The sequence below is a fragment of the Coturnix japonica genome, chromosome 1 (assembly GCF_001577835.2).
Source record: "Coturnix japonica isolate 7356 chromosome 1, Coturnix japonica 2.1, whole genome shotgun sequence".
NCBI lineage: Eukaryota > Metazoa > Chordata > Aves > Galliformes > Phasianidae > Coturnix > Coturnix japonica.
In genome coordinates, this window is record NC_029516.1 from 152,125,051 (window position 1) to 152,140,776 (window position 15,726).

The 15,726-nt window shown below is 41.7% G+C and overlaps 1 protein-coding gene across 1 annotated transcript; it reads left to right on the top strand.

The window, feature by feature from the left end:
* The first annotated feature begins 598 nt into the window (after positions 1–598).
* SERPINE3 (serpin family E member 3) lies at positions 599–14,944 on the top strand. Its single transcript, XM_015851858.2, has 9 exons — positions 599–910; positions 1,827–2,121; positions 4,745–4,978; positions 5,980–6,177; positions 9,673–9,871; positions 10,371–10,471; positions 11,899–11,985; positions 13,521–13,604; positions 14,793–14,944. The coding sequence occupies exons 2-9, from the start codon at positions 1,866–1,868 to the stop codon at positions 14,831–14,833; spliced, it is 1,200 nt and encodes a 399-aa protein (XP_015707344.1). The 5' UTR covers positions 599–910; positions 1,827–1,865; the 3' UTR covers positions 14,834–14,944.
* The last annotated feature ends 782 nt before the right edge of the window (positions 14,945–15,726 follow it).

Here is a 15,726-nt window from a genome sequence, read left to right on the forward strand (position 1 = left end):
CTGCCACCCGAGCACCACTGTGCCTTGTCCTCTCCTAACAACTCCAGTCTGTGCCTTTCCTCATTGCCCTCAGAGGCAGCCTAAGCTATCTCAGTGTGAAGAAGCATCTCTTAAAAGACAGTTTTATTTCCTCAACCTGTGGATGATGAGCAGTGTTCAATTCTGTCACATGAAGAAAGCCATGAACCACTGAAACTACTTTTAAAATGATCTTTGAAGCTGCTTTCACCATGGCTGTTCTGCTCCTGGTTCATCTCAAAGCGACCCCATCTTCATTTCCTCTCCTTTAAGTCACCGCTTTGTTGTTTCTCTCCCCTTGGCAACTAAAGAGTGAATGAAAATCTTCCTATTTGGGATGGCATTAAAAAGAAAGAAAGAAAAGAAGGGCAAATAAAGACATTTTAATTGCATGGGATTTCTGAATAAGATTTCAAAATAGGGAGGAAAAGTAGCTACGTGCCTGGTACACAGTGAGCCCTTTCTCTTCCCCTTTGTGGCAGAGGAATCAATGGAATTCATATAAAAGCGGGAGGGGGTGGGAAGAGAGATAGGAGATGCCTTGCCCAGTAGCAGCAGGTCACAAGCCTCATGAGGCTGGGGCAGCGCTTGGAAGGCAGTTGCCGGCTCTATCTCCATGTGAACCTTTTTGTTCCTTGCCTTGGATTTGCTGGTCAGTGGCATGCTGCTTTGCCTGGCTCTCCATAGAGCTTGTAGCCTACAGGAATTTGGACAGAGTGGTACAGACATCGCCGACAGAGACTCTGATCACTGACTATCCCTTTAAATGCAGTCTCATGACTTAGTCTTTACTCCACTACCTATTAAAGAAGGAGACAAGGCGTCCATAGACAGCTTCAATTCAGACACCCAGAAGGACTCAGAAAGGCAAGACAATTTAACAGAGCTAACTGTGAGTAACTGCAAAGAATTAGAGGTGCTCTCTAGAGCAAAGGGCACAGAGAAAGATTTGTAGGAAATCCTCAAGTGAAAGAAGGTGCAGCATTTTCTTAAATGTATTTGCATACGTTGTTCAAAAGGTGAAATTCGGCAACGAGAAAGAAGCTATTTTGTGGCTTTAATGTTTTTCCTTTAAAATACGAATCTAAGTGTCTCTTAATATAACGTGAACAAAATCTTCATTTCCCAGAACATAACATAGCAATGAGTTTGTGCTGCGGGCACTAAAGCCCTTTGCAAATGCAACGTTTTATTCCATAGTATGAACTGCATAGGAGGTATGTCTGGGTGGGAAATTTGAAGGCAGCCTTTTGCAAACATGGATGGAACCTCCAGGCTGCAGACTTCAGCTGAACACCTGCACCTGCTGACGGGTGGGCTTCCTTCGGATGTGTTTTCCTCTGGATGTGTTTATGAGCTGTTTGGATGTGGTGCTCAGGGATTTGATTTAGCGGAGGGTTGTTAGAGTTAGGGTACTATGGTTAGGCTGCGGTTGGACTTGATCTTCAAGGTCTTTTCCAACCTGGGTAATTCTATGAGTCTATGATTCGGGGAGTGCTGGAAGTGCTGGGGATAGAAAGGAGCTGGGGGTGCTGAGCAGTGTGGAGAACACAGAGCTTTCACCAAGGTGTCCCTTCACAGTGCAGATCACTGTTTTATTAATAGAGGAGCACTGTGTCTCCATGCACTGCACTGACCAAACATCCTGTATGGGTACAGCATACTGGAAAAGCTTGATTCTTGTTAGCCAACAACAGTCAGTGCGTCCCTACACCTTATCTTTTAATGGCAACATCTACTGGCTAGATATTGACTGATGCTTTACATGTTATCATTAATTGTCTAAGTACCTCTGTTATTAATTGCAGGTATGATTATCTGGTGGAGTGCATTCCCAACTCACCTTCATGTTGCCCACTGTCTCCTTTGCACTCATCCTTACTTGGTGCTTAGCCAAGGGCAACTGCATCTCCTATGATGAGCTGAAGGACCTGAAGACTGAATTTGCAATCAATCTCTACCGCCACGCTTCTGAAGCAGAAAACAGAACCAACCTGGTCATTTCCCCTGCAAGCGTGGCCATTTCTTTGGAGCTGCTGCAGTTTGGAGCTCAAGGAAATACCTTCACAGAGCTGCAGAATGCCCTAGGATACAACATCCATGGTAACGTACTGCATTAAAATAATACTTATTTTCCTACATTTTGCAGGAAAGTCTTACTAAGGGGATGACATGTACTCATGTCTAATGAACTATTTTTATTCTGCAAAAAAATGTAATTTGGGAGTGTTTTCTCCAGATTAGATAGGCAGGTGTCAGTGGGACAAAGGACGCTCAGTAGAAGGTATACGCACTATATTATTCCTTCTTTCCAAGTACTGCTTACTCTTTTACTGAAGCACAGCTGCTCCTAGAGAAGGTAACTCCATACAAAGACTAAAGATAAAACCTACCTTAATTACCTGTGCTGTAACCTACCTTAGTCATCAATGCCATTCTCTATATCATTGATATTCAAAACCAATATAGCAGTATGAACCAACTCCGGTTGATTTACTTTCTGTAAATTCAGTAGGATGATTTTAAACAGCATTAGTTCAGGCAGGGATTTTACCTCAGCAACTGCTGTGCTTTTTGTTGCATAAGGATTCAATCATTAAGGAAAGAATATTAAGTTAGAAGAATATTGCACATTAAAATTTAGGCACAAATCTCCACACAAGATACAACTAAGAGAAGTATAGATGTTATTAATGACCGGGTGGCTCTTTTGCACTGTCCTCATTCTTCTCATGTGTCAAAGAATATCAACCACATTTTTTATCTCTACTTTAATTTCTGTCTACTTCAGTTTAAGGCATTAGCCCTGTGCATCGAGGCTTTTAGCAACATTAATGTATGAATGTGAGAAAAAAGTAGAACAGGGTCTATTTTTATTATCCAAGATATCACATTTATAGTGGGGGAGAAAGATATCATGTCCTCCAAAGGTTTACAACTAATAAATAAGTACTTAGCCCAGATTTCAGATAAGTAAAAGCAAATTGCTCATATATACATATACAGAGGGTGGTTTAGGTTAGAGATTAGGAGGAAGTTTTTCACTCAGAGGGTGGTGACGCACTGGAACAGGTTGACCAAGGAGGTTGTGGATGCCCCATCCCTGCAGGCATTCAAGGCCAGGCTGGATGTGGCTCTGGGCAGCCTGGTCTGTAGGGTGACGACCCTGCACATAGCAGGGGTTGAAAGTGGATGATCCCTGTGGTCCTTTTCAACCCAGGCCATTCTATGATTCCATGATATTCTGTTTTTCCACTAGATATTTGCATTCATGTTTTAGTTGGTCCTTCTCTCACAATAACGAAGGATGTGGTTAAAATCTTGGCAGACTAAAAACAATGAAAACATTGATGGTTCATTCACTATTCACAGCTCTTACGTGCACCCGTAATCTTCTTTTAACATTTGGAATATTGGTTCACCTTTATTCTAATACTAAGAAAAGCGGTGTTTAAAGAGATGTCTTGAAAAAAGAACAGGCAAAATAATACACCTAGAAATGTTTTTTCCTTGCTGTTTTATTTGATCCACAGTAGAGTATTTTAAAGCAATTTTGAACTGCTCTCTGAGTAAGAATTCAGGACTCCGGTTAGCTAAGTGCTTTGATTTGACTGAAATTCCAAGCTCAGGATACCACACCTCACATTAACATCTGCTTCCAATTTACCATCTTTGATTTCTTTTGTCCTCCAGAGAGCTTGCCAAATGCTCCCGCACTGATGCAAAACACACAAGAAAAGCACTTTACACCTCAGACTGTGTGAGTTTTCTTGACATCTGTTCAAGGAGTTCAATATTTTATCCCTTCAAGAGTAATAGATCTAAGCTTTAATACCAATCTTCACAGAGGTGATCAGTCTCCCTGCAGGTTATTAGAGGAGCGCCGCTAGGCTAGAAAACCCACACACTGGATTCTTGGGTGGTAGAAATAGGAAGACATGAAGACATGAAACTTTCCCTTTAGCTCAGCAAAAATCTTTACTGATGTAGTAGAAGTCTTCTGATGAGGTGAGGGACCTGGCTGGGAGATGAAGTGTCACAGTGACCTTACCTTTGGCTTGATGCTCAGCCTCGGGCTGGTCAGTAGAGGAAGGATGGATCCAGCCCACCAAAACCCTTGCTAGGTTACCTGACCCAAATCATTTGTGTCCAAATCTGCCTTCCCTCAGTGCTGCCTATGGGAAACTGAGGACTTCATTTCATAATGGTCTCCCTGGGGTCAAAAGCAATATTTCTAACCAGGACTATATCAGTGAGTCCTTCAAAACTAAAGGGTCAAGAGTAGCAGACAGAGCTGGAGCAGTCAGGGAGATACTATTCCTGGGATGGGTGGTACCAGTGATGACATGAAAAGGAGATGTATGTCCAAAAAATGTTGTACCATAATGTACCAACAGCAGCTCAGCCAGTCACTGCTGGAGGTGCTCAGTCTCACCAATGAGAACTCAGAGAGAGAATGAATAATGACCCTGATGAAACATAAGAGCCCTATCACACACATAAAGGTGTGATCATGACATTGCATCAGCCACTTGACATATCTGCACTATCTGTGCTCATTGTGTCATTGTGCTCTACAGGAATACCCCATCTTATCAAGGTTGCTTCAGTTGTGAAAGCACTTTAACTTTCAGAAGACAGTAGTGCCAGCAATAGAGCTGAGAGCCCCTCAGATCTTATGTTTCAACATAATAATTGCAGTTATTCCTTCTCTCTCCCCTGGCAGATCAAAGCGTGCAGGATATGTTGCACAAGGTGTACGAAGGAACAGCTGACTCTGGCCAGGGTGCTGTGGTGCAGCTGGCTTGCTCCTTCTTCATGCACACTGGTGTGCAGCTCTCGCCTCACTTTGCTGCACATGTCTCACATTGGGCCAACAGCAGCCTGCAGCAAGCTGACTTCACCGACCCCAACCAAACCGCAGCCCTAATACAGGGGTGGATCACCGGTAACCTCGCAGGTAGTATAGCAACTCATGAGAATGATTGCATGTGAATAAATGTAAAATAAGAATAATTAGAGAACATGTATTTCACAAAGAATAAGGGGTTTTTTTGCCACACTCCACCTTGCACAAACCAAGACTCTTAACTAGGAGAAGGCACTGGGGAGACCTCACTGAGGCCTTCCAGTACTTGAAGGGAGTGTATAAACAGGAGGGGGAATGACTGTCCATGTGGGCTGATAGTGATTGGACAAGGTTTTAAACTGAGACAGGGGAGGTTTAGGTTAGAGATTAGGAGGAAGTTTTTCACTCAGAGGGTGGTGACAGACTGGAACAGGTTGCCCAAGGAGGTTGTGGATGCCCCATCCCTGCAGGCATTCAAGCCCAGGCTGGATGTGGCTCTGGGCAGCCTGGTCTGGTGGTTGGTGACCCTGCACATAGCAGGGGATTGAAACTCCATGATCATTGTGGTCCTTTTTAACCCAGGCCATTCTATGATTCTAAGACTAACAGCCAGGAAATCTCACTCTTGTGCTGCTGCTCATTCCTCATGGGAGCCGTAATAAGTCTGAATCTCTGACTGTAAGTTTGCAATATCAAGCCATAAACTCCTTGGCATTATTCCTCTAATTTTTAAAACGGGAATCCTTTTCAGTGCTCTCAGTTTTAACGAGGAGCAGCCAAACTCCCCTGGGACCAAGCTTGCTGCACAGAATGCTTTCATGCTGTGGGGGGGAGTGTGGAGGGCAGCCTCTGATGTTAAGACATCAAAATAGAAAATGAAAAGGTCTCCACATAAGTAAGAAAGGTAGTGAAATTAAATGAAATTAAATGTGTGTAAATGAAAAAAAAAATTAAAAAGCAAGTCCTTAGAAGCATTAGACCAAATAAAGCCCTGATCCGCCCCATCAACTTAAATTACACGAGTATTAATTTGGGCATTAATACACAATGCGATGTTGAACATACACATTAAGGCTGCTACTCCAAATAAGTAAAATCTCTCTCCCTTGCAGATAGGGATGTGCACAGTGTGCCTTCTGAAGAAGCTGTATCACCGCTCAGCCGCGTCGCTGTGGTGAGCACCATGTATTTCAAGAGCACGTGGCTGAAGAAGTTTTCCTTTATGGATACCCAGATTTTGCCTTTTACCACAGCAGAGAGCTCAACCCTGAAAGTGCCCACAATGCATCACACAGCTGAAGTTAACTACGGTAACTGCTCTCATTCCACATTCATATAGATAGTACTCTCCTTTCGAAGGTTTGAAGAATATGGGCTGGTGACACAACAACTCGTACTGTAGGCTTAATTTTCAATTACCAGGAAATCTACAACCCATTTTAATATAAAAAGCTCCTTTCCTTTCTGCCCTTAATTTGAAAGATAAAAATCTTTCTAATTCCAAGTCTAAATTTCTTCAAGACCAATTTATATCTTAGTACTGTGCAAGACATGCTTTTCAACTTAAATAGCTTATCTCAGCTTTGATATTTATTCCTAAACATATTTATGAGTAAATAATGAAATTGGCTAAAATGAAGATGCCAGGCTCATCTACTCTTCTCATTAAATAGATACTCCAATTCTCTAAAGAGTCCCTTACTGTACTTTTCCAATTTAAGCTAGTCTTCCTTGAAAGTAAGTAAGAAATTTATGTCATAATTGTAATGGGTCAAATACACATTTGGTATTTTGCTCTCAGAATTTCTATGTTGTGCTAGAATGCACTGTTATTGAGTGGTTACTCAGGCTGCACCCTAACTGTTCTGTTCTCCCAACATTCCATTTTTCTTTCAGCTGATGAGTCACAGGTAAATTAAGGGCATGGAAATCTTAATAAATGCATGCCTTTTTTTGTTGGCTTCTTGGGCACTATAGGGTTTCCACCATCCTGGTCATCAGGGTGACCTCACTGTCCACCTCTGATGAAAGCCTTCAGTATTGGCAATGCTTTGAACTCTCTTCAACATGAAAACTCCACTTTCACCTTGACTCATTTTAATCTCCTCTTCAAGCAGGTGCATTCTATCTTTCATTTCTGACTCTAGCTACCATCACTTCTACATATTACCTGTTAAATGTGGCATAGTGAATCTGTGTCTAATGTTTTACCTTAAAATCAGATGGCTGGATCTGTGCCTTTTTACCAAATCAATTACCTGACCAAAAAGATACCCGGACTTGCCTGATGTTGCGGTTTACCTTACTTTCCGTGTCCCTCTCTGACTTGGCCCTTTGTTTCTCCAGGTTATATTCTAAACTTTTTCAAATGAAGACCTCACCTCGAGATGCAGACTCTGACTCTACAGGTTTCTGGAAAATCTTTGCTAACACACTTTCAACTTTCACATTCATTCTCTTTGAATTCTAAAGTGGTAACTACCCAAGACCCAGATTTGTCTCTCTGAAGTAGGTCAAACTTCATTTGCATCTCTGGCATTGCAAGTCCTCTTGTTCTTTCCTCATTCCCATTAGGTACCTTGGTGTTATTCAATAATTTATCATCAAGCTAATCCTTTCCCATTATTTCCAGCAAATAATTGGAGATAAATTTGAAATTAAATAAAAAGAATTCAGTGTTCAGCTGCACCATTTTTTCTTCCTTTTTCTCTTGTTTCCACAGCTAAAGCTGTTTCCTTTTCTGGTCACATCAAGCAGGCCATTGGCCATTCATTATTTCTACAACTCTTTATCTCGGAACCCACCTGTCTAAGGAATCATTTTCTTCCACTTTGCAAGTTTGCCTGTATTGCTGTGGCTTTGCCTGTGGTGTTTCCTCTTCAAGAAAACCTGTGGTGTATCCAGCACACTTAATTCCCCTGATAGGATCACCCATTCCTGAACACACTCACACCTCTGGCTTGGAGAGCTCCCGTTCCTCTGGTGCATTCGTCTCTTTTAGAAGGGAATTAACTTCAGTTCAGAGTGCAGAATTTCCTTTTCCAAAACCCAGTGCCTCTTCACTCTCTGTAAACTACTACATCAGCTCATGGTCATTCAGCTCTGGGTGATTTTGTATCCCCAGCTCACTGCAGGGGAAACACTCTTCACCACTCTTTCTGAGCACAGATTTGTCCTAATATCCAACCTAACTTTTTCCCTGGTTCCCCCACCTCACCACAACCTCCTTTCAAGTAGTTATAGTGATAAGGACTCCCCTGAGCCTCCTTTTCTCCAGACTGAACAATCCCAGTTCCCCCAGCTGCTCCCCACAGGGCTTGTGCTCCAGACCCTTCACAGCTTTGTTGTCCTTCCCTGGTCATGCTCCAGGGCCTCAAGACAGGCTTACTACAACAAAACAGAGACCTGAGCTAAGTTTTCTTCATTATCAACATGATTGCAGCTGTCCACCACCAGGATCCAAAACAAAGATCAAGAAAGTTAAGCCATGGAAGATCCTGAGAACTAACAGTGATGCTAAGAAAGTGCCAAGACTACTATTTGTGCAAGCCTGTTAGATACTGCAGCTATATTACATGTTCTTTTTTTCCAAGCAATTTGTTAACTAGATTTGAATACTAATTTAGCTGCGTACCATCCTTATGGGATGCTCAAAATCAGTTCAACCAAGGAAGGCAAAACATCCCAAGTCAATCATTCTAAGTCTTTATTTTTATTTTTAATTAACAAATAAGGTCTGTATAACCTCTGTAGACATAACAGACTCCAAAACATCAGTATGCCCATGAATTAAACCACCCCCATCCTGTGCAGAACAAACACAAATCCTTTCTGCTCACAAACCAGAAGAGATTTGGTTTTTTTTTTCCAGCAAAATAACCCATGTGCTGGGGGATGGTTTTACCAGTGCAATTCCCTCTCAGTAATGCATGCTGGGAGGGCTGATCTAAGGATCTAACATTTTTAGGTTCTAGCAGGGCTACTGGCATGCAATGAATGCCACCTAACCCAGATTTGCAAAGCTTAGCAAACATTTTACACAAAACATTTAAGATATCCTGTGTCTCTGTGTTTATGAGCAGATATTTAGGTATGTTGAACAACAGTTAACTATATTCCACTAGTTATAAACACTGGCTCAAAAAGCATGAGTGTCTACCCTACAAGACACAACTACTACAGCTGGCTGAAAAGGGAGTAGGAAATCTGGCCTGCAGCAATGGTAATAATAAGTCATTTGCTCGTAACTTGTGTTTAACTCTTTCTCTGGCAATGATTTCTGTGTGTTCCTGAAATTACAGGGTTGGAAGCCAAACAGTTTGTACCTCTGAGACTGTTTTTTAAAAGTTTCATCTGATTTTGATAGGTTTTTCAGTTTTCATAATGAATACACTGGGTATATAATATATGCCCAACTACTTTACCATCTAATGTAGCTGTTGGTCTCCTGAAATAAGATTAAAACTCATTCTTAATGGTAGTAGAGAAGGAAACAGAAGGAAAAGAAGGTTTCGGTTAATTAAATAGGATACTCATTTTTTCAGCATAGTCACCACACAGGATATTGGTGGGAAGGTTTGACCTCTACTGACATAACACCAATATCTTCCTCTGATACTGTGGGCCAATGTGTGGCGACGTATAGGTGGCCCAAGCTGAGCCCATGCATCAGAGACAACCCATTGCACTCCATCACTGGTGTTCTGAACCATCTGCTTCCCCACACTTGTTTTTTTTTGAGGTCTGACCATTGTTTTCTTTTTCACTTTAATGATGACATAAGATCTATATTCACCTAAATACAGGTCAGTTCCAGACAACAACTCAGGATGCTTTCAGTGTCGTTGAGTTGCCCTACCTGGGGGAGAAACTCAGCATGTTCATAGTGCTTCCCAGCCACAAAAGAACGCCTTTGTCCCAGATTGAGTCTCACCTTTCTGCCAAAACCATAGCACTCTGGTCCAGCAGCTTAAAGAGGACAAAGATGGACATTTTTCTACCTAGGTAAGCAATTCTGTTCCTCTAAGATGACTTCACTACTCCTGTTGCCACAATTACATGTGATGTCAATGACACGCACAGCCTGTAGGACAGAAACAGATTATAAAACATCTCTCACAATACATTCTCCATGTGAACAACAATTTGTACATTAATACTCATCCCTTCCAACATCATTTCTGGAAACAATTCCAAGAGCCCTTTTGCTACAGCCAGATAGAATGCTAAAGAGAGCACGTTCAGGAATACGCAAAGTTCACATGTCAAGAAGACCAAGAGGCAGCATAATTACAACAGAGAGAGGTGAGGGCTTCTTGCTGTTAAAGCCTTCAAGTGAAGAGCAGTTGCTTCTCTGGGAAGTGTGCTTAATCAAGTAGAAATCATTGGACTCACACTGAAATAGATGAAGTGCGAAGGCTTGAAACAAATTGCATGTTCCACCTTTTAGCTCTATGAAAGTATGAATCCTGAATTTAAATCACATCTCTCATCTTAATTTCAGGTTTAGTATTCAAAGCCTTTTTGATCTAAAGACAGTTTTTTCTGCCTTGGGAATTAGAGATGCATTTGATCCCATCACTGCTAATTTTAAAGGCATTTCAGGTAAGAGGCTTGACTGAATACAAAGTGATCATTGACCCAACATGTATAGATTCTTAGATAACAATGAAGAGATTCAGTAGACTCAGGTGTTCTGTGTTGATTTTACTACTTTCTCTGTGAACTCCAAAACAAAATTCCCATTCAAATGATCTACTTTATTACTGATAATTCTATTAGCATTGGTTGCCTGGGAAAAATATAGGGACATTGTCCAAATTTGCAGGAATAGGACTAGGAAAGCTAAGGCACAGATGGTATTGAACATCAGGAGGGACACAAAAAACACAAGGGATTCTTTAGATACATTGGGTAGAAGAGGCTGAGTCAGGCTTCTCACACCTGAACTTCTATGTGTGTGTATGTGGAGAAGGGAGTGGGAAGCAAAATCCCTCCCATTGTAAGAGCAGAGCAAGACTGAGTCTGCCTCATAATGCTGAATGTGTTCAAGACCATGAGGCTGGATGACATGCAACCCAGGGTCCTAAGGCCTGATGGTCCTGATGTGGCTGCCAAGATGTTCTCCATCGTATTTGAAAAGTCATGGCTGTCAGGCAAAGTCCCCAGTGACTGGAAAAAGGGAAACATCACTCCCATTTTTAAGAAAGGAAGGAAGAAGGACCCAGGGAACTAGAGGCCAGAGAGCCTCACCTCTATGTCTGGGAAGATCATGGAGTAGATTATTCTGGAAGAGATATTAAGGCACATGCATTCAACACACCACTGTCCAAATGGTGGGAATAGAATAAAGAATATAGAATAAAGAACAAATAAATGAAGGTATAAATGAGAGAAAAGAGCATTCGCAGCAATGACTTAAGGTTCCATGAAAGTCTTCCTAATCAAAGAGGCACACAAATTTGTGTGTTTCTACTCATGATCTGGAAGTCCTTGTCTCTCTCCATCAGCAATAAAGATCTGCTGTCTTCACAAGAGTAAAATAACCTGATGTTGCCTTCCTCATGCGTTGTCTCACTCTAAAGATGTTTCCATATGGTGTCAAGTGATGTTCTTCTGCAACCGGAACATGTAACAGAGAACATTTCCAGGCAGAAAGATACGAGACACACACAGGGGTTTTAACTTACTCTCCAGTTTCCCTGCACTTGGAGAATGCTGATCAAAACACCCCACAGCCCTATTATTCCAGCTATGGGCTGAGCTATGATGTTCTTGACATAGACCTGGCTCAGATGTTTGGACTGTCTGTATTTATCCCTACCAGACACATGCATGTAAAATCCTCTGGCACAGCTCACCTTCAGCACAGTTTAGGTTCAGCCTAAGATCCTTAGAACCTGCAGGAGAAAACAAAACAAACAAATATAAAAGGTAAAAGCATTATAAATTAACGAAATAAAAATAGTATTCACAATAAAATGCATGAGAATGCTATGAATATTCACCTGTTGGGTCGGTTTGTTTTGCAGAGCAAGCTGGCCTTTATATTTCAGAAGCTATTCACAAAGCAAAGATTGAAGTAACAGAGGATGGCACCAAGGCGTCAGGAGCTACAGGTAAATCATACATACAAGTGTTACTTTTCACTCCTGGAGACTGTCACAACAGCAACAACTGCTCATCACAAAACTGTTTCTCCAAAGCATGTCAGCATTTAGAAGCACACCCACTCCAAATGCAAACATTTGTATTTAATATTTCTATTTCACCTTAGTAGTTGCTCGTAGGAACTTTCAAACCTCCTTCCATTCCGTGGTTGATGTTAGACCAGCACACAAAAGCTTGGATGAAATCCAACTTTACCAGCACAGGAAAAATCCAGTTTAACAAAATAAACCACTTTTTCTGTTGGTTAAATAGAATAATAGAAAATCCTGAGCTGTATCGTACCCACAAGGTTCACTGCGTCCAACTCCTGGCTCCACACAGCACCGCCCAAAACCAATTTCTTTGTTCGTATCCCAGAAACCAAAGGAGGTTACTCTCTGTTCATCTGCACCTCCTAAATCATGGTAGGGTTTGTTTCTGGAGGCAGTCCCATTGGTACCTTGGAAATTCACGATGTGAAAGTTTGGTCTGGTTGACTCTCTGATCATCTTAGTGGTCCCCCCTCTGAGCCGGTGGGTGGCAGCCCTGCCCATGGCAGGGGGTGGAACTGGATGATCCTTGAGGTCCCTTCTAACCCTTCTTTGATTCTAAGGTTAATAGCAGTCAGAGAGCATCACACCTTTACTCCACTAAAACCAGTGCCAGAACTTCCATGAATTCTCATCAGACCAAGCTAAGAAGCTGGTTTACAAATGTCTGATTATGTTCATTGCTGTACATTAAAAGCTCTGCATCCAGACACACACACGCGGCTTTGAAGTCATTTTGTTGTTGTTTTTTTTTAGGAGCACTGAAGTAGTGCCACTCAAATTCACTTTATTGAGTCTTACTCAAATTTTCAATTGAATTCTGTTGTTTTAACTGCTTGTTACAATTATCCAAGTTTTCAGTTTTGTCAATATAGCCAATACTACATAGCTGCAAGGCACAATTGATTTGAACATGGCTTATAATTGCTCCTAAGCCATCATAACTTTAGAGACCATTTAACCACCCCCATGCAGCTCTTTAAAGATACTCAGTCTTAGCTATGAGCTCTAATTTCAGGAAGATTTAAGTACTTATTTGCTGCTTCCCATTTAGAAGAGGGGATTACATTTGCGCCTACAGGACAAAATCACTTGTTTATCCTTAGAGTCACAGCTTGGGCTCTGGGATTCTAGTTCTGGGATCTCCTTGTTCTTCACTAGGAGAGTGGTTAGGCCCTGGAACAGGCTGCCCAGGGAGGTTGTGGATGCCCCGTCCTTGGAGGTGTTCAAGATCAGGTTGGACGGGGCCCTGGGCAACCTGATCTAGTAAAGGTGTATGTTTGGTGGCCCTGCCAGGCAGGGGGGTTGGAACTACATGATCCTTGAGGTCCCTTCCAACCCGGGTCATTCTGTGTGATTCTGTGATTTGGTATGGTGAGTTTTGAGGGCACAGAATAGAAAATGGAATAGAAAAATCAATGCATTTTACTAATATCTTCTTAATTGCATGGCAGCAATGGTACTACTGAAAAGATCTCGAACACCTGTTTTCAAAGCAGACCGACCTTTCACTTTTTTCCTGCGACAAGCCAACACAGGTACGCACGCTCTCTGATTCAGCAGCAGAACCATTCTCAAGTAGCACTCAAATTGGTAAGACGCTTGTTGTGCATCTTCAGTCCAGGACGTTTCAACAGCCAGGAACAGTGGGTTTAGATTTTAAAGCATACATAAGGAATAGCTTAATTTCCTTTAAAATACATAATAATAAAAGAAGGAGAGCCAAGCCAGGAAAGGCATAGCTCAGCAGTTCAGCAAACCAACAGCCTCCAACCGAGCTACAGTTCCAAATGTACATAAGTTTCTCTTCTCTTGTACCAAACTCCAACACCTTTGAGGAGAAGGTGCTCCCCTGCTTCACATTCTCATGAAACATTCAGGTTCTCAAAAGCCATGGACTTTCACTGGATGTCACTAAAGGACTGAGACAAAAGCTCAACAGAAAAGCCTACAATTTGTGCATTCACCTTTGCAATCACTGTCAGGGTTCAGTAAAACACTGTTTGGGGACTTGCCTAAAAAGACATGAGGAAGCTGTTCTCCTTAATTGTTTGTAGCAGATAATTACGTTCACCGCCCGTAAATACCCACGTAATTAAAACTCAGCTCTACAGATTCTGGTTAATCAAAGCATAAGTATTAAGCAAGGGCAAAAAAGAAATAGGAAAAAAGGCACTGAAGCAAATCTGACCAATGAAATCTGAGCTGTAGACTCCTCAGGATTAAGACCAAACAGTAACTCTAAGGAATAAATCTGCTCAGTTTACAGTATATGGTGAATTGCATGAAAAGGAAATGCAGCTGTACAATGGGATTCTGACATGACTGCAACTCAAAACTCAAAGTACATTTAATATTTCCAATGGAAAAAAAAAAAAAAAAAAGAAAGAAGGGAAACCCAAAAACACAGCCCTTGTTTGTCTTTGTTCTGACACAGTAAATGAAGTTTTTCATTGGGAAAACGGCAGAGTCGTATTACTCTGTTCAGAAGTGATTCTTTAGGATGCGTCCTGGGCAACTCTCTGGTTGGGTTGCTGTTTGGAAACAATCCCTATCCTCAATGCAGTAATGCTCTGATTACCCTAAGACAAGCATGTAGCTGCACAATCAGTTTTTACATATAATAAAGAACTTCAAATCTGCTACTTCAATGCTTAATTCAAGTACTGAAATTGTACCACATGTTGAAAACTTGGTCCCAGTTTTAACACTGTTTTCTTTTACAGGTTCAGTACTCTTCATAGGAAGAGTTACAAATCCTCTATAATAAATGCTAGTCAAATACCACCTTCCACTCCTCCTATGGTGAACTTCTCTCAGATGAAATTAAAGGCTACATTATGTATGTATTTATTAAACATTCTTGCTTGCAAAAATATTAAGTCCCCTTCAATGTTATTACTTTATACGAACTACAGTAATCCTAGAATGGCCTGGGTTGAAAAGGACCACAACGATCCTACAGTTTCAACCTCCCTGCTATGTGCAGGGTCACCAACCACCAGACCAGGCTGCCCAGAGCCACATCCAGCCTGGCCTTGAATGCCTGCAGGGATGGGGCATCCACAGCCTCCTTGGGCAACATGCTGTAGTGCGTCACCACCTTCTGAGTGAAAAACTTCCTCCTAATCTCTAACCTAAACCTCCCCGTCTCAGTTCGAAACCATCCCCCCCCTCTTGTCCAATCATTATCAACAGTCAGTCCCACTCCTGTTTATATGCTCCCTTCAAGTAATGGAAGAAAAATTAGACCTGTCTGGAAAAAACTAGTCTTTGCTGTAGTTGTGGTGCTAAACATCTTGCATCTTGGAGGAAAAACTGAACAGATTTTGCCACTGCAATACTGAAGAACTGGTTCACAGCTCCTGCATGACACCATCTTGCTGGCAGGTGCTGGGCTGATCAGCTGGACTCATTCAGAACAAGTGATCTAAGAGGAAATGTTCCACAAGAAAGAAGTCAGGAGCGTCTGGCAAAGATAAAATTAGGGTCAAATAAAGTGATACTTTATGTCCAGGATGGCTGGGCTGTTCATTTTACCATAGTCACAATTCTGCTTTCACTTCAACAGCTTTTAATGAAGAACAGAACATTCAGTGACACAAACCTGCTCATCATACAGCATCAGACTAACACCAACAAATGGAAGTTCCCTAAAAG